This window comes from Terrapene carolina, unplaced genomic scaffold (genome assembly GCF_002925995.2).
Source record: "Terrapene carolina triunguis isolate 2854851 unplaced genomic scaffold, T_m_triunguis-2.0 Scaffold231, whole genome shotgun sequence".
NCBI classification, from domain to species: domain Eukaryota; kingdom Metazoa; phylum Chordata; order Testudines; family Emydidae; genus Terrapene; species Terrapene triunguis.
This window is the reverse complement of record NW_020664582.1, coordinates 17,812,603-17,834,626: the sequence shown is the minus strand read 5'-3', so window position 1 is coordinate 17,834,626 and position 22,024 is coordinate 17,812,603. Positions and strand designations below refer to the sequence as shown.

At 41.1% G+C, this 22,024-nt stretch overlaps 1 protein-coding gene across 1 annotated transcript in view; it reads left to right on the top strand.

Moving 5' to 3' along the window:
* GOSR1 (golgi SNAP receptor complex member 1) overlaps window positions 1-18,068 on the top strand; it is a 62,331-nt gene extending 44,263 nt beyond the window's left edge. The window contains exons 9-10 of the mRNA XM_029912534.1: window positions 12,281-12,363; window positions 13,610-18,068. Coding sequence (XP_029768394.1) covers window positions 12,281-12,363; window positions 13,610-13,734 — 208 coding nt within the window. The 3' untranslated portion in view covers window positions 13,735-18,068. The remainder of the gene's footprint in view (window positions 1-12,280; window positions 12,364-13,609) is intronic.
* Window positions 18,069-22,024: the final 3,956 nt, after the last annotated feature.

The window sequence follows — 22,024 nt, the reverse complement described above, 5'->3', positions numbered from 1 at the left end:
TCCAGCTCTTTAATTAGAGCATTGTCCATTGCTCCCCAATTAAAACACATGGACTTGTGTAGAAGAGGCTGTTTGAATGCTGATTCCTTGGGTGACTGTGATGTAATTAGCTTTTCTGGCTACTAATGCTTGTCTGTCTTCAAGAGTTGCATCTGTTGTAGTTCATTGTTTAGATGTAACTGCAAAATCATTATTAATCGTTTTTGAAAAGGTTTGTTACTAAGCAGCCAACATAGAAACATTGGAAAGTGCCTTTTGTGATTGTGGGGGGCCTTTGTTGATGACCTCAGGCCTATTACCAGTGGGCAGATGGCCACATTACCCAACACAGCTAGCACTAACTGTCCCCCTGGTTGGCAGTCTCAGCAGAGACGTTAAGGAGTCAATAAGCCCAGAGAGTGAACTCCCCTGTATGGTCCCTCCACAGGAATGGGTAGGGGAAGGGGGCCATGGTCTCTGCTGTGCTGGTGCTTGTGCTGGACCTGTGACTAATGGAGCTATAGCTTCCCCAAGGCGGTCTGAGCATTTCAGAAACTCCCCATCCATTTGTACAAAAATTGTTAAAAGCTCTTACGTGACACAAGGTTTTCTCAAGCAGCATATTTCTGCCCAGATATGTGTGGGATGTGATGCCTGGCACGGCAGTTCTTTGGGGGGCAGTGTTCACTTGCTTTGGGCAGATTTAGACATAAATGTCTCTGTATTTAAACATGTATTTAGTGATCTCGGATTTTCTTCTCCACTTTCAAACTTTGTCATTTTCTCAAAATAGGAAGCAATGGCTTACTAGTGACTGTATTTTTCATTTACCATAGATACTTTTTGAAACATAGTTTTGTGGAGTATTGTTTGAAGCATACATCAGACTGCAAGCTCTCTCCGACCAGTGATTAGTAGAAAGTTCCATAGATACCTTTAATTTAGTATTTCTCTTAGGATTTTGCAAAAAGTCCCTCCGTTCTGGTGGTGATGGTCAATACAGTTTGTTTACTTCAGGGATACATTGACTTCTGTCTAGACATAGAGTGACTTATTCAATGGGACAGAGGGAAGGAAAATTTTCCCTTCCCCTCTTAACAGAACATCCCTTGGCTGTAAACTTTCTCTGATATAACAGGGCTAAGGCTCATCCACTCTGCCTTGCAGTCTTTCCAAAGGAACATGGTATATTAGATTTTTCTGTAATCTGTGCTAATTGAGTGTGACTCTGTCACCCTCTAGCGGCTCTGTCACATTCAAAGGTTTATGCTCTAGTACTGCTTCCATGCTAGGAGATATGGTTCTTTAGCTCAAGTGATAGAGAATCATGCTTTCTCATCCATTAATGCCAGGTTCACTGGCAATAGGTGACTCAAACAGGGGCATTGTTACATTGGCTATGGTGTCTGTAACCGCTAGATGACAATCTGTTCTCAGAGCCAAAAAGCATGACGCCCAGCATTCCACAGCAGGAGAAGTCAAAAATCAGGAGAAAACATGACTTAATCTATTTATAAAAATATCATGATTTGGGGGCCAATATCATATTTTTGGACATTGTTTTTGAACTTTTGTGGTTGGCAATACTCCACTTACATTAAACTTTGACTTCATTGCAGAATATGATGGATGGCAACGGAGGAAGATCTTATTTGAGTTTTAGCTTCAGTAATAAGAGGCACGACGGAAAATTGTTGGCAAAATCTTTTGGGGGGAAGTGGGGGGACATGTTCCTTTGTTTTTCATCCTTGTTTGCACCCGTTAGAAAGATGGCAAACAAAACATGTTGGAAAAAGTGACCCACCCAAAATTGTCAGTAGTTTTATACTAGAGTTTAAAAGGCCTCTTCCTGCAAAACAACCTCTGCTTCGTGTATGTTATGATAAAGTTAAATGTAACAAGTGAGAGGATCTGAGTTCATAGCAGATAATGACGTGTTCCAGTAGAACATCAGCAGAAGCGTTCCAATAGAACATCAACTATTTGGTTTTAAAAGTATGTCTCGCTCCTTTGGAGCTTTGTTTTAGTGTCACATCAATATAGATTTGTCTGCAGCCTCAACCGACAGAGCAAGAAGTAGGCGTTTTGGTATGTTTCACATAGCAATGAAACTCCTACATATATGGCTGGCAAAAAAACACAGCTTAACATTCAGTAAAAACAGTTGCTCCTCATAGGCCCTGCATTAAATTGTAGCTCTGCGTGAGAGTTTGACTCTGTTTGGATGCATTCATTGCTGGAAACAAATGTTGTTTATTTCTGTAGCACCTTTTATTCTGAAAGAACCCAAAGCGACATACAAATTCTATACGGAGATCATGAGCCCCACCTCTGAAAAGAAATGTCAGTTACTCTGTGCAGAGCGTCGCTACACAACAGTTAAGGAAGTGAAGTGGGAAACGTTACGATCCAGGGCAGAAGATAGTTACCTGAACAGGAATCTGGACTACCCCTCTGTCATCGTGTCTCAGTGGGTCACAGCTGAGGATGCAAGGTTCAGGACAAACTGCTGAGAAACAGGGCAGACTCTCCCCTAGACTGGTGGTTATTCTTCCATAAGATATACCAAACCAACAACAAAAGTGAACTTCTGTCTTCTCACACTGGCTAACAAGAAGTCAGAAATGCAGTCTCCTTGTCTCCCAGCCCTTGTTTCGCCACCCAGACACTAGACTTAATGATGAGTGATTATTTAAAACTAATTTAATCAACCAAAGGGTTCTTCTGCTCCCTAAGGACAAGCCACATACCCAAGTCAATATATAACTCAGATCTTATCCAATAATCACGCTGTTGACAGTCCTTTTGTATCCAATATCTAGCTGTTTATTTATAAGTAGGGTGACCAGACAGCAAATGTGAAAAATCGGGATGGGGGGTTGGGGGTAATAGGAGCCTATATGAGAGAGACACCCAAAAATCAGGACTGTCCCTATAAAATCAGGACATCTGGTCACCCTATTTATAAGAGAAAAAGGGAGAGAGTTAAAATGGTCAAAGGAATCAAATACATGTGCTCATTGCAAAGTTCTTGTATTAGGTTTGTAGCAGCGATGGAATAAACTGCTAGCTTATAATGTCTTGGTCTTGGTAACATCCAAAAGATTGGAAGGTCCCCAGTCCATTGACTGTAGTGCTCCTCTTAGTGTAAGTCTTGCTCTGATCTCTGAACTATGGAAAGAGGCAAAATGGAGATGCTTCCAGTGCCTATGCTTTCTCCCATGTGGAGGGAAAACTCTCAGTTTTAGTTTGTGAAAAGTCCAGTTACAAGATGGAGTCTAGAGTCACATTAACTAGTCATGTGACCTTGCATGCTTCAGTGACTCAGGAGCAACCATTACCCATATTCTGGCTGAAGCATCCTCAGGAAGGTCCATCGGGCAGGGATAAGCTTCTTCCATGTCTGTTGTATGAGCTAAGTGTTCTTTAATGGGCCATCAACTTGAATAGTCCATTCACAATGTGCTGGCCTGACTGGATGTAAACTTAACTACCTTGTGGGTGTTACCACAGGAGCAAACGCTGTTTGAAATATTGGTATACAGTCAATATTCATAACTTAAGATGATACATGCATACAAATAGGACAGTCATATTCAGCAAATCATAACTTTTTTCCATTGTTCCCTTACGTGACATACTTTGTACAAGATTTGTTGCAATTGTATGCTGATATACATGGTCATATTTTAATAACAGAATGTCACACCCTCCACTTATGAAAAGTTGTAAGGGTTCATAATGACTTGGTGGCGAGGACCTTGGTTTAGGGTCTCGGCCAAAAACACAGTGCCCCTTAATGCCCTTAAGAAAACAGTGTTTTGCTCTGGTTGTGTAAGTTTTCAAACCTGGCAAGTGTCTGAAGGTATGTTCCTAACCACTTCCTTCCCTCCTGAAGTGGGGACTTCACTGTTACTCCCAGGGAGGAGGGGGCAAAGGGTAGGGGCTTTGGGGGTTTGTCTGTGTGTATGCATGCATGTACTGGCTCTTAGGCTGCTGATTACAGTACTGGGACTGTCAAACTAAGATTCCATCTGTTCTGAAACAGTCTTTAAGATTGATTCTGCCAAACCCTTTCCTGGTAACATAGCTTTGCTGGGCATGCAGCAAGAAGAAAATTTCTGAGTGCTTGTAAGAATCTAGGTTTGAAAACTGTTTTCCATCTCAGAACCCTTTACAATACGTGTGTGTGTGTGAGTCCATTTCTGTTGAAGTAGAGTAACATTTATGGGCTTCTCAGAAGTGAATCTTAAATGTATTTAACATTAGTACTTGGCTTGGAGCCCTGCACTTGACACATCGGATTATGATGCCGCGATGGATCATTCATATTTAGACACTAAAGCATGCAAAAGAAACCAAGGAGAGTTAAAGAAGCAGAAACTAACTTTCAAAACCATAAAATTCATCTGCCACTATGCAGTTAAATATATTCTATTTCAAGAGAGAAGGCTGAGTGGCAGGGCTTCCAGCAGAGACCAGGGATATTGGATCTTGGTTCTCCCAGAACTCAGATAACTAGCGTATTCTAAAAGAAACTTACTAGCTGTTTCCTCCTTATGTTCCTGTGACTGATGGAGGACAACCAAGTAACTCTTATGTGACTGAAAATATATACTCAATACATTTTTAATGTTCCCGCAACAAAATTCAGTTTCTCTAAAAAGGAAAAAAAAGTTCAGATCTGGAAGCTTGTTTTGTCTGTAGAAATTTCCATACCAGATCAGACCAAACATCCATGCCATGTAGTATTCATTTTCTGACAGTGGCCAGTGCCAGATGCTTCAGAGGAAGGTGCGGGAAATGCCGTGGTGGACAAGTATGAAATAACCAGCCCATAAGGGATGTTTCTTCCTTACCTTGATCAGCTAGAGGCTGCCTTCTGTCCCAAAGTACGAGGCCCTCTATCTCAGGACCAAAAAAAAAGTTAAAATGGGAGTTCAAGTCGAGAGTACAGGTCTGTAACAAGGATAAAGATTCATTTTGGGATAATTACAGTCTCCCTATAATCTTTATTACAAATCCAATAAATTCAGAGTTAAGGTTATGCTTAACATATTTGGATTCCTTTAAGCTATGGAAATGCACTCAATGTACTTAACTCTGTTTTGAAGTGATGCTGTGCAATAGTCTTACACTTATGAATTTTAGTATTTGTGGTTCAGATTAGATAAAATTATTTTTAAAGGCACAGTAGTTTTCATTTTGTTTCCCTTTCATGGTGTCACTACAAGGCAGAGGTAGGTACTCTCAGTATGACACAGATGCTTAATTTCTTAAAGGACACACTTTTAATTGATTTTTAACTAAAGAACATAACCTTTTATGTCTGCTATATCTTTTATGAGCCAGGATGACCAGAACAGAACTCACCACTCCGGATGGGGGTGCACCATCAATGTATATAAAGACATAATGTGATTTCAGTATAACATTTGCATCATATTCTTAATACATCCTAACATTTTGTTTGCATGTTTGAGTATAATTTATGCATGATTCATTACTTGTTGCAGTTTGAAGATAATCCAACACTGGCTGTTCTGAATGAAAGCCAAATCACCAACTGGTGACGTGTCATTAACAAAGCTTGCTGAAAACCTACATTGTTGAGCTCTTCTTCCCCTCCCTCCTTAAAATTGACCTCACCTGCTAGGCAATGTGCTTTAAGAACCTGTGATCATTGTTGAGAAGCCAGGTCCCCAAAAGGTTACCTTGTTTCATTTTAATAATTCTTTGCACTTTCAGCTAAGAATATTTTGTTTTCCAAAGGGTAAGAGCTTAGTTAAATTAACTCACATTTTACACATTCAAATTATGCATGAAGGATAAGCAAATGCTTTGTAGATGAATTCTTATTTTCCCGCCCCCACCCTCTCCAGGTAGTTGGAATCCCATTTAACTATTCAGGAATATTTGGTTATGCACCTTTATACTGCAATTTTAAAATTGGGCTCACCCCACATTTTCTTTCCTGAGAATATTTCAGTAGAAGTTGTCTAAGTGCCCTATATTTTGTGAAAGTTCTAAGTTCTTAATCTGTAAACTTTAAAGTTTACTAGCTTTTGATTCCCTCACTTATAAAGTAGGCTGCTTCTCTCATCGGATGTTAAAACATGAAATCCTCCATTCCATAATAAAGTCTCATAATTATTTCCCCAGGGCACCTTGTCGATAGCTCAGCAGCACTCTATCTCCTGGCAGTCATCTCCCATCTCTTCTTCAATATCTTAAAGGCTGCTTTAATGAATCATTAGATGTGTTGTAAGAAAATACATAGCTTAATGCAAAAAGGGGATTTGCTGCTGCATGAAGATTCTGTCTGAACAATTAACTATGAAACCAGTGCATAGGTCTGAAGCTGAAATTCTTAGACAAAGTTTCCTGTGTGCAGTAGTGAAATCCTACCTACAGTTACTGAGTTATACACCGCCCAGTAATCCAAAATTCCCTGGAAGCTTTCCTCAGTAGCTAATTATTTTCTGGGGTCTTCTGTTGATATTATAACCTCAAAACACTAGGGAGGAAAAACTTCTGTACTTAGTGTGACAGACCCAGACCAGTGGGGTACAGAAGTCTAGTAGAGGGCAAATATACTGGTCACTGGATGAGTAGTTTTCTGTTCCCTGAGTGACCAGAGCAGGGGATGCACTAGAGTAATCAGGAACCTGCTAGAACCAGTTAAGGCAGGCAGGCTAATTAGGACACCTGGAGCCAATTAAGAAGAAGCTGCTAGACTCAATTAAGGCAGGCTAATTAGGGCACCGGGGTTTTAAAAAAGCTCACTTCAGTTTGTGGTGCGAGTGTGAGGAGCTGGGAGCAAGAGGCGCAAGGAGCTGAGAGGGAGAGGGTGTGCTGCTGGAGGACTGAGGAGCACAAGCGTTATCAGATACCAGGAGGAAGGTCCTGTGGTGAGAATAAGGAAGGTGTTTGGAGGAGGCCATGGGGAAGTAGCCTAGGGAGTTGTAGCTGTCATGCAGCTGTTACAGGAGGCACTATAGACAGCTGCAGTCCACAGGGCCCTGGGCTGGAACCCGGAGTAGAGGGTGGGCCCGGGTTCCCCCCAAACCTCCCAATTGACCTGGACTGTGGGTTCTTCCAGAGGGGAAGGTCTCTGGGCTGTTCCCCAACCCACATGGTGAATCTCTGAGGCAAGAAAATCCACCAATAAGCGCAGGACCCACCAAGATAGAGGAGGAACTTTGTCACATTAATTACAAATGTATATAAATGATCTTACAAATGACATGAGATTTAACATATAATACTGCCTGACATGCATCCAATTTTTATTTACAAACCTTTTTTTAGCATTGGATGATAACTTGCTGCTTCTTTTCTGTACTCAGCTGTTGATGCCCTGTTGAGAATTTCTGTTAATACCTTTTGTTGAACATCCTTTCACCACATTCTTATGTAGTATTGGGATAAAGACAGATTGCTGTAGCTTGTTTCTCTTTCCCTTCCATGTTAATTTTCGACGTGAAAGGGATCTCCACTATAAAGATGAATCATTCTCTTTCATTGGGCTAAGTTAGTTCAGGTACCCATGGAAAGAAACAGATTTGCCATGTGGTGTGTTTTCTGTTATTCACAAAAAGACTCCTAGACCAGTTTTCTATATGTGACCTCCCTCTGCTCTTCCTGTAGACGTGAAGGACATTAGTTAACTGAGTCAGACAAGCCCTTCAAAAACAAGTGTTGGTCAGATTGATGATGACAGCTCTTTGGACTGATAGCATTAATTTTCTCCCCTTTGCCTCAGAATACCTTGCATTTATATAGCTCCTATCATTTCAAAGCACTTTTCAAACTATAGGAATCACGTCAACCATCTCTGGGGGTGACATAGGGTAGGTGTTAATAGTGCACACCAACACTCTAGAACATTTTAAGACAGGAAGCCAAAAGTGTCACAGCCAATTGGAACTTCTGGTAGGCAGAATCTCATTACCCCAATTTCAATTTGAGCAGGATGCTGGGGTTAACACTTCACTTTTATATAAAATGACTTTGGGATGTTTAATGGTGGTCAGAATCTTGGTTTTACATCTCCTTTGAAAGATGGTTCCTCCATCAAGGTATTGCCTACTATCAACATGCTAAGACATTTCTTCCAAATCTCTATTGAATGAGTGTTCTGCCTACAAAGCTACCAACACCACCTCTGTTCAATAGCAACGTGCTTTGTCTTTGTCTTCCATCCAAGTGCTGAAGCCATCCTGGCCTTGCTTAGCTTGTAAGATCTGATGAGATCATAAGGGAGATGCCTGGAAATCCCTACTGCTTCTCCAAGTAGCCAGCAATTTTTGTTTTATGCTGATCTGACATGAATATATAAAAAAGAATGCTGAAGATGATTGACAAAAGCAAAATAGTCCATTGGAGACAGGAATTGCTTTAAGGCTTTTGTTAGTTCTACCCTGATGACTTTCAATTCTCTTAAAGAATTTTTTAAACTTCAACGTGGATATTGAATGTTAGTCTGCTTTTATGGAGCTGTCATTTGGAAATGAGTTTAATACACATGCTTGTCACTAAACTGTTTATAAATATCAGTGATTGATCAGCTCCCAATTGACCAGTAAGCTTTCAACTTGATTCTAGTGCTAATGGAACTCTAAAGTGAAATAATTTATTGATCTACTCTGTCAATACATATTATTCAGAAGAATTAACTGTAAGGAGCTTTGGGTGGGAAAGGCAAACATTCTCCATAAAGACACAAGATGATACCATGACTCCACAATGATATTGGAAGCCATTGATGATGTTCCTTTTACTTCATGTTCCTCCAAACACTGCTGTTGGGTTGATTCACTTTGCCTTCCCAAAAGTACTGTTATTTAATATTAATAGTAATGTTCTGGTCTACTCTTATAGCTCTGTAGATGAGCATGATACTTTACAAACTCAGGTAGGTTAGGCATTGCCCCTAAGGGTTTCCAATTGAGTGTGAACAAAAACCAAAATAAAAGAGGAGGCGTGAGAGTTGGAAAAGAGTCTCCTAAGAGATCAATGATACAGTTCAGATTTTTTTTTAAAGTAGGGGAGGGAGGATGCATGGCATGTGATAGAGAGGGTGAAGTTACGAGCAAAAAGGGCTTCTTGGAGTGGAAAAGATAGAGTAGAAAGTGGAAGAAGCCAAAAGCAGTGTCATGCTACAGGGAGGTGTTTTAGGGACCAATTGACCCAGTGTGTGTTTGTTCCCCTAGTGAAATACAAGTGATTTTTGGTATTGACTCTGCTACAGCTCTCCAAAGACAACTGTTGCACTCGGCCATTCTGTCCATCTTGCCTGCTGCTTTGCTACTGCTGATTGTAGTGTCACAGAGGCGCAGCAAAGCAATATTGTGCCTTAGGATGATCCAGAACTGTTTTGTCCTAAGGTGACTGTCTTGTTTCAAGGACCTTTATTGCTACCTTGCTAATTATTCTGGTTTCAGGTTCCCATAAAATGTATTGTCACATTTAAAGAGATCAAGAAAGGCCTGTTCTGCACTTGAAAAGTCTCCCAGTGTAACGTTTTGTTGGTAGAGTGATTATTTTTCACCAAAATAGTGTTATGGGTAGAACTCTTAGTATGGGTGCAGTTACATCCGTATAAAGGTGCTATATACAGAGAGCTTCTTCCTCTTCCTGTACAGCAATATGCTATACCAATATTAGCACTTTTATACTGGTTAGCTGCACCTACCCCAGGATGATTGAATGGCATTAACTATTCTGATATAGTTGTAGTAGTATGAGTTTTTATGTGCAGATCAGCCCAACTTCCTGAAACGAAATAAATTCCTTTTCGTTATAAACCTGCTCTTGAGAGCCAAACATTTCCAGCATCAAAGGTTATGTCTGCACAGCATCTTGGAGTCCATGTGAGCAAGCTTATAGCCCAGGTCAACGGGTTCGCGCTAGGGCTCTAAAAGCAACTGTATGGACAGTATGTGGACGTTTCAGTTCCAGCTGGAGCTCAGGCCCCGAAGCCCACCCTCTCCTTAGGCTTCAGAGCCCGAGCCGCAACTTCTAAGAGGTGTTACACAGCTATTTTTAGAGCACTAGCGTGAGACCCACTAACCCAAGACTCTCAATCCAGGCGTGCAGGCTCACTCCTGGGGTTCCAAGTGCTGCATAGACATAACCAACGAAGTTTGGTCATAACTGACCCTATTTTAACAATGTTGTGGTTATCAACAAAATGAAACATTAGCAATATACCATGGGACCTGGGAAAGAGAGTTGGGCTTTTATCTCCAATGCATTCCTGACTCTTCATTCTTGCTGACATTAGATCAGTGTTCAGAGAATTAGCAGGGACTCCTGTTCTGTATAAAGACATGTCGGGCTCAGCAAGTTAAAAATATTGTGAAAAGATTGGGGGTCTGCCTCTATCTTCAGCGAGAGAGCTCTTTTTCTAACAATGTGGGTTCCCCCCTCTGAGAAGGGCAGCATTGAACTTGTTCTCCTGTTGCCCTATTTTATGTTGTAATGCTTGTAAAGTATTTAATCTTTTGCCCCTCCAAAACAAACTTCTCAGACAATCTAAACCTCAAACTGTATCAGGACCCATTTGATTTTTAAACCTTTATGCTCCTCATGTGGGTTTAGTCAACAGAAATGTAAGGGTTGCATCCTCAGCTATTATCCAGTCATATTGGTATATATGGCGTATGCTCTGTGTGTTCTTGAAACCTTCACCAGCCAAGGAGACTGGTACTTCTCTAGTTATGTTGTCCTTTTCTCTTCCCTGTTCTTTATTAAACACGCTAGGTCTCCACGAGCCACAGCTCTCACATCTTTCTATTTCCCCCAGGTGTAACTGAGCTTAAATGTTTGTCTTGAGAGAGCCATTGCATTCAGGTCAGCTAAATAAAACTTGAGCTGCAGTTGTAAGTAATAGACTGCCCATTCGTTTTCTGTTTGATCTCCTTGTCCTATAACAGAATAGAAACCAAATTTTCAAAAAACTTTTCTGAAATGCCTTGTCAGCATCTTTAATTGCCTGATTATTGACCGTGTTCTTGATCATTGAGGGGGGAAGGAGGTGTGCCTGACTTTTCCAGAATGAATGAGATTTGAAATAGAAACATGTACTTTTGTTATGGAAAGTTATTTTAGTATCACCTGGAGCAGTGGGTCTCAAACTTCTGTACCAGTGACCTCTTTCACACAGCAAGCCCCTGAGTGCGACCCCCCCCCTCCTTATACATTAAAAACACTTGTTTCTATATATAACACCATTAGAAATGCTGGAGGCAAAGCGGGGTTTGAGGTGGAGGCTGACAGCTCGCGACTCCCCATGTGATAACCTCACGACCCCCTGAGGGGTCCCGACCCCCAGTTTGAGAACCTCTGATCTAGATCATACTCTTGTATGTTTGTAAAATATAATGTGTAGCTGCTGCATCTAGTGCTAAAACGGCATTGTATGATTAGAATTACGTGAGCTGGCTAGCTCATGGATAGAGGTCTCAGCAAGGACAAGTGTTTTAAGGGAATTTGGTGACATGATGGAAACAAATAGAGTGTTTTGGGGTAATCTAACTATGTGGCATCTCTTTCTACTCCAGCTGACGAGGAAAACCCTCCATTCTAACTCACTAGTAAAAAATAAATTAGTACTGGAGTGGACAAGCTTAGCCCAACTGATGAGCCTTCATTGCCAACTTGCCAGGAACCTGAGGACTGCAGCTACCTTGCATGAAATAGAATAGATGGCAGCACTCTCATAGAACATGGACGCTATAGAAACTACGTGTGATCCTTGTAGAGTTCCATTGGCTGTATTTGACCTCAGGCTGCACTTTGATCATCTCTCCGTTAGAAAGTTCACTTTTTCACATTGTTCTAAACCTTTTAATTATGATTGATTGAACTCTCATTTACTCAATTATTTTTATATCCATCACACCATAGTGTATCAAACAAGACTTTCAGGTGCTGTCTTGAGCGAAACAAACATGTGGATCCCCAAAGTTCAACCAAACTCCTGATTCTAGGATCTCTGCCATAAGAATGTTTCTAGGCTTGTCTCTAATGTTGTCTCATCTTTTTGTGTTGTTTTGTTTGTTCTAATAATCTGCACTGTTACCAAAGTTGCACGCTTTTGCCTGCTCATAGCTTATTAAAAGGAAAAGTGGCAACAGGCTAATCGTTGAAGATTAGTGGAGAAAATGTGATCTCTGGAGGGTAGCTACATCCCATTCATCTGAAGGAGCTTTGCACACCTTGCTTTTCCGTTGTTTCAGCTTCCAGGTTATTTTTAGTACCAGCGATTTGATCCATTCTTTTTTTCCTCCTCCAGCATTGCCATGGCAACAAAAGAAAATATGACTTCGCAGAGAGGGATATTGAAGTCAATACAAAGCAAAATGAATACCTTGGCCAGTATCCTTTCTGAAAGAGCTGTGCTGCGAGTGCCTTCAGGAAGAAGCTATCTCGACACAATTCATTCTGCAAATTTGGGGTTCAACGTACTTTAACAGGCAATGGCAATATAACACAGTCATCATACATCTGCTGAGCCAAAGATTGCATTATGCCTGTCCCACTCCATCAATAAGATGTCTTGCTCGGATTAACAGTGTGATAAACTTAGCTGTTGGGTTTTTTAAATGCAACTTTGAATACTACATATAAGCCAACATTTAATCTTCATTTAGAGATCTAGAACAACAAAATCTAACATACTCTAACTACATACACTCTGCTAGAAGTATTATTGTATTTTATTGTTTTCCTGGCATTTTACTTTCAGGGACAAATGGCTGCAGTTTGATGTGGATGTGTCATGGCTGTAGTGCAGAGCAAAATGTTTCCATGACTTGAAGAGCTCCTTGTGTCACTCAGACCTCTTGATTTTAAGTTTTTAGTTTGTTCATTTCATCTCCCCCATTTCATGCTCCAGGCTAAAGAATGTGCTGGATTGTGAAGTCATGCGTGTTTACCATTTTTCCTACTATTTCTTCTTTTCCATTGTAGCAGCACAACGAGGGGCATTAGCCTCATTTGATTAGACAGAAGATATGTCCTGGAGATATGTAGCTTGATGAGACATAAATTTCATTAGACTGTTTTTAGTGACTGGCAAGAACAAAAGCAGCTCAATAAACGTTAGCCTTAAAAGATTCGTGGGTGCAAAGACAACGCTCTGAAACTTGCGAACTTGTTGCAGATCTCATTTTTATACATTAAATAAATCTCCGCATTTTACAGTGAGGGCAGTTCTTCCCTCTATGCCATGCAGTAAACAGTCTTCATCTGGGGGATAGGAACTATTTCTGTAGCCAAACACCATCCGTTGTTCCCGTTACCATTACTAGTGTTCTGCTAAATAAATTTCACAACCTTTTGTATTCAGCTAGCCCAGATTTCATGCTGGATTACATATAGGCTTCTGCATAAACGCCAACTTTACGCTTTTCTGTTATCCTCTTCCTCTCATTGTTTTTTATTAATGAAGTAAAATTGTAATCTTGCTAACTAGCCATAAGGCCTTTTTGTCACATCTGTTTTCTTTGGTTTGTGATTAGTTCTGAACTCTTTGCTTTGCTGCTCACGTCTGTGTATAGATCTGGGCTCTGCCCAGTTTTGATGCTGCTTGCTAATATGACCTTAACTCAGACCCTCAAAGATCGGTTTCCCGCAGTGAACAATCTGATTCAAAGGATCAACCTACGGAAGCGACGGGACTCTCTCATCCTGGGTGGCGTTATTGGCATCTGTACCATCTTATTGTTGCTATACGCTTTCCATTGACGGACATTCTCCATAGACTCTGATAACCTTATCTGCTCCCAACCCATCAAGGAGAAGTGGGTGGGGGAAGTCAGTAGACCTGATAAACAGCCTGCACATGATGGCTGGAATATCAGCATGATGTCTAAGGTTTATGGTGGCAGACTTTACAACACTGGTTTTGAGCTGAAGCTGCAGTATTTCTCCTCCCCTGCCAAAACTATTTCTTTTTCTTTGGTCAAATTTTGCTTGAATATTTTTTTAAATCCCCTGTCTCACTACAAGGTAAGTAATATACAACATTTATGAGACTCAGTAGAGAATCTTCCCTACTGGATGATGGTAATGAAATCTGTCATTGCCTGTTAAGTGAAACAATTGTTAAGCTTCTCTTAGGTGGAATTTCTTCAGGAAGCCAGTTTCCCCTGAAGGTCAAGTACAGGACTAGATATTTTTGCCCTATAATAAGGATATTGCAGCTTTAAGCCATCAGGTTGGTTTGTTACTGATTACAACCTCTAAGTTTTTTACTCATGATTGAGCTATTGCGAGTCATTTCTACTTAACTTGTGCTGTGAAAACTGTGCTCCTTCCCACAAATTCCTGAGACAGATAAGGATTGTTGAATTCACTTTTTGCACAGAAGATGTCTGAACTGCTATCTGAGGAGCACTTACAAGGGTTTTTGTGGCTTTAAGGGGACTCCAGGAAATATTTGCAGTCCTGCTTTGGAAAAAGGGAGCATAGTATCCTCTCAGTTTTACCGTAGTATTAAGTCATTTAAAGTGACCAAACACGCTTTCACCTGAAAGTAATCTTTTGGGTGTCAATATTTTGGTTTTGGCTGATATCACAAAAGGCTTCATAAAGACATAATAGTTTCAAAAGTCTATTTTAATTTAGATGAAAGGTATTCTAATAGCATTCATATTTTTACACTGTAAGTAGGATGGAGTCTAACCTGTACATTGGAAAGGGAAAATACATCGGTTATGCCTGATGGCCAATGTATCTGTGTGCAAAATTGTTAAATACATAACTCCTCATAGTAAAGAGTTAAATGAATGAGTGGCTGAATATGCAATTACGTTTCTTCTCTAGTATCTGCAAAACACATGTACATAGATATTTTTTTCAATTGTTCATTGTCCAAACACAGCAGAGATTTTAGATTGTTAGCAAAACCTGTTGGGTTTGTCTCTGCAGATGAGTATCTGTTAAGAAATCTAATGTCAGGAATGTCTTTGATATAGCAAATCTACAAATTACAGGTTCTCTCCCCTTTCCAGTTGTTCTATGCCATCTTCGCCTGTCTTATAACCATAACTAGCAAAACTCTGAGGCACTGGCCTTTTTTTGAAGAACTTGATTAACTATTTGCACAACTGACTTACAACACTCCCAAATTTAATGTGTCTTCCCATTAATAGTTGCCAGAGGCGGTCCGGAGACCTTCCCTTGTCTCCAGGTCCTCCTCTGTGCTAGAAGAAGACAGGCCACCCACAACAGTTATAATTCATTTTATTACTGCTTTTATAGTGTATGTGCAGTACCCTGTTGGAGGGAGTAAAGAATTGTGCCTGTGTAGTGTGTGTATGAAACCACACAGTTGTATAAACTGTATTGTTCATTTGGACTTGAAAAAGGCTTATGTGCAGAATACCCTCTTTGTGCCAAACAGGCTGCAAAGACTCGTTTTGTCGGTTATTTTTGGGATTAGAAGGCACTTGCAATTAATGCTAGTAAAATTGAGGTTTGTCTTTTTAAATAAGGGATGGTCGTTTGGTTGATTGGGGAATATCCCTGGTTTTGAAATGAAGTGCTCATTAGAATTTTTCTTGATAAAGACTGAAGGATAAAGGAAATTTATTAATGAATCTCTATATATCAAAACTCTTCTCCCCTGATACTTTATTTTCTTTGATTTTTCAAAGGGCCCTGACTGGCAGTTATGCTCCATTAGGGTTTATAGGATTTGGTTGCTATGTAGTTGGCAATTATAAGACCTGCAAATCGTAAATAAATTCATTTATTTAATCTGATGACCAGTCTTTTTAATGAGCTTAATTGATTTGGTGCATTATTTAATCTTACCGTGTATTTAAAAAAAGCTATGGAAAATGTGCAGATTGTAGCAAATATCAATCAATTTGTTAGGACTGTGGAGGAGCTGATATGTTATAGGGCATAAAGGAGTAGAAATATGATGAATTCCCTTTGAAAATGTGGGGTTAATATTGGAGGTGGCATTTCAGTGGTTGGCAACTGCTCAGTGACTTTGATTTGGTGCTGGTGCTGAGAGGGTTTTGTATCAAATATATTTAATTATCCTAGCAGAATTGCCCTTTCGTGAGCTACTGTCAGCCATGTACCTGACACAAGCATCCAGCATCTCTCTAAAATGGATAGAATGGCTGGCCTGGGGGAGAGACTTGCTAAATGCCATGAGTCTCTTTCTAGCATGGCTCTATAATTAGGGACAATGGACCTTAAAATAAGGGACAGAAAACAGTGGGCTGATTTAAGATTTAATCCGGAGTCTCTGACCCACTGCTCCTCTCTTTGCAGCTTGTTCACCTGCCTCCTATTGCAAAATGTATTTCCATATTTTTTCATTGTGTCCAGCACTTCTCTGCCTTTCTGGTTCTCAAGGCCAGTTAGAGGCGCCTGTCTTGGAGGTGGGGCCCCTCAGTAGTCCCATCAGTGACACTGGAAGTGTTGCCTTCCTGTTTATCCACCAGCAGGAGCTGTAGGGAGAAGTTGTGGCCAAAGCACAAAAACAAGCTAAGATCACTTTCAAGATGCTTCTCAGTCTCCATCGCCTCTCAGAGGGGAAACACATTGACCTGCGGGGGCTCTACTATCACTTCTTTCCATGTGCTGTTTGTCAGTGACCAGCCACCCGTTGTAAAGCTGTCTGGTAAGCCATCAGCTCTCCTCGAATTCCAGAAAGAGCTCTTCTGCCCTCTTTTACCCAGCCCCAAATAAACACAGGAACATTTCTTCCTCTTCAGTCTCCTGGCCCACTTTCTGGCTAAAAGTTGCAGCATGATTTTTCAGACTCCAGCCACCCGAGCAGCAATCCTGGTAAAATCCAGTGCTGCCTGAAAATCCTGCCCGTAAGTAGGATGCACAGCAATGAATTCCCTGAAAATGTTATAGGCGTTTTTATGCCAAATGAGTGTTGCCTGATGATGCTGTGCTTGGCAGCCTCGGTACCAGACTGCTGTTCCTGCAATACTATTGATCATTATTCTGTATCCTTCACTAGAGAGAGAGAGTGCAAAGTAAGGATGCACAAAGGGTTTTATTTTACTCCCTCAGCCTGTCTCTGGGACCAGTAGAATGTTCACCAGATCCCTCTTCATTAATAAGACAGGACGGTGCTTCTGAGTCTGCCTGCTGCTGAGAGGTTGTAATGGAAAACACGGCACTTTCATTCTTCAATTAATCCCTGGCAAATTTAGGAACTTCTGGGCATAGAGTTCTGAATTCAGTTAGGAATTCGCACCGCCCCATTAGATAACCAAGCAATGCTTTTCTTCAGCTCCGTGCAAAAGTCCTCTTTTGAAGGGCCCAACAAAATCAGAATGTGCAGAACATAAAGTTCTTCACTGGGTGTTGAAAATAAAAAGGCAAAAGTAGATCTGTAGGCAGCGTGTAGGTGTGAGACATGCATTGATAGTTCAACTGCCAGGGCTTTATTCCTCAAGGAACCCTGAGAATTGCTGCACAGGGGGTAACGGCTGGCCTAGCACTTTTGGCTATGTAGCTAATTTAGCCAACACAGTTAAACTACTAAAGTAACTAAAAGTTGCTTCCCAAGCACCCTTGATGCACAACAGGATTTTTTTTCCTATTGTTTCCAGCTAACATTCAGGGCAGGGAAGGAGGACACAGGCTTTGTTACAAAGGGTTTCAGAATGATTTCCTCCTTTAGAAAGTGACAAAGTTGGTGTTACGAAACTCTGCAGGGAAGGGAGCCTATGTAACAATGTGCAGAATACATTGAAAGACAACTTCCGACAAAGCTGAGCCATGGAGACATCTGCTCCTTGTGCCCTGTCTCTCGTCTCATGACTGGACATTTGCCTGCAGTGTGAAGCTTTCAGCTTTGAATGAGTAAGCTGTTGGTCTGCCCACCATTCAGAGAGCGGGAAGCCGTTCCAGTCACACTCTGTCAAGACTAATGGTTATTCTTTCTCATGGAAAATACCACCCCAGCCCCATGTATGTTCTTTTCCAATTGCACTTTCTAATTCGTTTGCTTTTCAAATGGCTTCTTGAAACCTAACTATTTTATTGTATCTGTAATTATTTTTGTTCTCACCTAATGTGCATTTTCTGTCTGTATAGAAAAGCTTTGTTATGTAATTTAATAATAAATTAGAATTCTAAATGATGGTGCTTTTTTGTTTCCCTGTAAGAGTCCCAGTCTGCCTACACCTCAGTTTTAAGAGGTGGACAAGACTTAAGTCATCCAGTCCATCTCCCTACCAGTGCAGGATTGTTACGTAGAATAAATGTTCCAATGTTTTTCTCCATCTTGTCCTAAATGTCCCAAGCAATAGGACTTCTATCCCTTCCTATAGCCCGACTGGAAGTGTTTCCACATATACAGCAGAAATGGACACGCTTCCTCCTATTTATACCCATTTGTTCCACTCTAAATAGTTCCTCTCCCTTCTTGATGTTTAAACCCTGATTACGTTGTTAGACTTTTATCCCTACCCTTTTAGTTCTCTCTAGGCCAGCACTACGGACATAGTTCCTTCCTTCTCAGCCTCTCTAGCCCCATACTCGTTTATTCTCTGAATCCCCTCTAATTTGTCAGTATTTTTCTGGTAACGAGGTCCACAGGATTCCTCCACATCTGTGACTAAAATTGCACTGGCCTTGTTAGTTGCCATACTGTGTTGAAGACTTGTGTAATTTGTTGTCATCTCACACCAGAAGTGAATGGTGTTGGTTACTGAAGTAGACAGTGTAACAAAATGTGACAGCCATGCATGTGCTTTCTCCCACACATGCAAATTTGGTCCATTCTCCTTTTTGCTGTGAGCATTTACGTTAGAATCACTTCAGTATCGTGATGGTGGCTGCGTTGACGGGGTTTCAGGCAGTGGGAGCAAGCATTTTCCTCATTTCAAGGTGAGCTAAAAGGCTGCTGTGACCCAATACTATAAAGCGTTTACGCCAACACAGGCGTTGGTGCTCATTTAGGCATTAAAGTGCAGATACATGTACCAAAAAATCTGAAAAATCCTATCTATGTAGGCACTGGTTCAAAATCCTTTGAATTTTTTCTCCAAGAGGTAATCAATAGCAACTCAAGAAGTCTAGGAAAATCCTCTACTTTTTAGATGCTTGTGAGGTCATCAGCTCACACGAGAATTTAGAAAAAGTATAATTTAATGGAAACTTAATGACCTCCTCCATCCACAGTTTAACACATTCCCTCCTTCCCCATCCCACTGATGTTTAGACACTATGGATTCATTTTTTTCATTTCACTCTGTTTCACACTGTTTTCTGCAGGAAATTCTTAGTTCTTGTGATGGTGTTTTTTCCCTAAGCTGATTTTCCTCTACCTAGAAGTGCAGGTCTGTCTGCTTCCCCTCTTCCCCCCTCACCACCACCTGGCAGAGGCCCCCTGGCATAAGCTTAGCTTTCACATAAATGCCAACTAGTCCTGCCATCCATCTGAGACTACCTGTCAGAGTGATAGAAATGGGCTGCTCCCTTGAGTCACTGCCTGTATCTATCCTTTTCATTTGAATGCACAATGTAACACCTAGCCAGCAGGCTGTTGCCTGCTACTTCTCATGTTTGTGCAGAGCACTGGAGGAAAACCTGTCCATAGCCAAAAGGGATTAGAGAGAGCTGGGCATGCTGTCACTTTTAGCACTTGCTTTAATTCAGGCTAGCTCAGCTTCCCCGGCTATGGAGATTCAGATCCACCTCTCATCTTGGGGCACAAACCTCTGCCACCTGGCCTTGGAAGTGCATCGTGGCAGTCGGTGTGATCGCCTGTTTGAACACTGATGTAGCAGAACTTAAAAAATAGCTTTATTTTCTCTTGTAAAGGACTTGATTGATTAAAAGTTAAGCAACGTTAACGTCTTCCTCCAGCCAGAGACTGCCACTGAAACGACTGTATTTTTACAGCCGTTTAAATGAAGATGTTCTTGCAAATAATGGATCCTTGCTGGCAGGCAATAGGAATTGTTGTTGGGTTCTCTAGAGAGCCAGATAACACTGTTACTTCTGTTTAAAAACAAAACCCACATTGTTGCCAGTAATACCTTGAACTACTTTCTCAAACCGGATAAGTAAGCCATGGGATGTGACAGAAAACCTCTGAGTGTAGAAAAGGTAGATTTTGCGCAACTAATCATTGCCCTGAAGTGCAGCACTGCACCTAAATTAAGATTATACTTAATCACCCCTCGTTTGTTTTGTCACTTGCTATTTCTCTCCTGTATGTCCTAGACACCTCTTCTTTGACAGAGGTTGTTTCGTATAGACGTCATGTGCCTATGTTTGTGTGTGTGTCATATTAAAATGAGACCCCCAACTGCAAAACTAATTCTTCCAAGTTTCAATTTCATTCTAAACTCTTGGTTATCTTCATAAATGTAGTAATGCACGCCCAGTGGGAATATCCTAAAACTTCACACACACCCTCACCCAAATGGCCTATAGGCTTGCCCAGTAGGGTACAAGGCATCTGCTTTTCTTATACTAATCCATGAAGACTCCTGGGAAGGGAGAGATCAGAAGTAAGTACTTTGTAGTAGAGGTAGTTGTGACCGGGGAGGCAGTATGATATAGCGTCTAGAGCAGAGGATTAGTAGTCAGAGTTTATTTGTGTCTCTTCCACTGATTCGCTGTATGACCTTGGGTAAAAAGCAACAGAGGGTCCTGTGGCACCTTTAAGACTAACAGAAGTATTGGGAGCATAAGCTTTCATGGGTAAGAACCTCACTTCTTCAGATGCAAGTGAGGTTCTTACCCACGAAAGCTTATGCTCCCAATACTTCTGTTAGTCTTAAAGGTGCCACAGGACCCTCTGTTGCTTTTTACAGATTCAGACTAACACGGCTACCCCTCTGATACTTGACCTTGGGTAAGTTACTTTATCCATGTGCTTCAATTTCCCCATCTGTAGCACAGACTTCATATCTGTGTCACTAAAGCAATGGGCAGCTTAATCATTTTAATGTGCCTTCAGGTTTTATTTAGTCTCTTTCAATCAGAATAAAATGCCATGTAATCTGATTCTGATGGAAGCGTTAATGTGCTGTGGACCTATGAAGGAATAGGCAGCATGCTCAATTTACCCTTCTCATAAGAGACAGCGACTCTGCTACTGGACAGAAGGGAAAGATAAACAAAGGAAATGGCTCTTACCATAAGACCCATAAGATAATTTCGGGGGCAAGTAGAGCCGATATTCTAGTGTCGAGCTGTTCTGTACTTTGCAATTTCCACCTCTCTGTTCCAGGGACTGAGATAAGGAACTACAGCACCTTGGACAGCTCCCCAGCTTCATTCAATCCTTTCACCTTTTCTGAGAGCCTGTAACAGGATTTTCATAGAAATGAGGACTGGCAGGGATCTTGACAGGCCAATTAGTCCAGTCCCTGGCACTGAGGCAGGACTAAGTATTGTCTAGACCATCCCTGACAGGGGTTTGTCTAACTTGTTCTTAAGAACCTCCAATGACCGAGATTCCACAACTCCCCAGGTAATTTGTTCCAGTGCTTAATTACTCTGACAGGAAGTTTTTCCTAGTGTCCAACCTAAATCTCCCCTGCTGCAATTTAAGCCCATGACTTCTTGTCCTGTCCTCCGTGGTTAAGGAGAACAATTTATCACCCTCCTCTTTATAACAATCTGTTTAACAATTTTGGTTTTATTCAGAGCTGTACATTGTGATAATCCAAGATGACCATGATTAAAACAATGACTAGGATGGGATGTGGAAAGAAAACAAATGATGGTGCAGTTCCTCATTAGGGGGTGTTTAATGATTTGCATAACTATAAAGCTGCTTGCAACATGACCAGAGAAGCAAAGCATGCAAACCTCAGTCTTCAATAGCACCGGGTTGTCCTCAGCTGCATTAGAAACAAATAGTTCTTAAAACAATTTGTAAATTGGCCTTGTTGTCATGAATGTATGAGACATAGTAGCATGCGGTAGGGTGGGGTTGTGTCAGCTGCTTCAGGACACCTCTGCCAGTACAGCTTCATTGTGAGTGCTACTGCAGTCCTGCCCCTGCGGTATTCAAATCCAGAAAGTACTG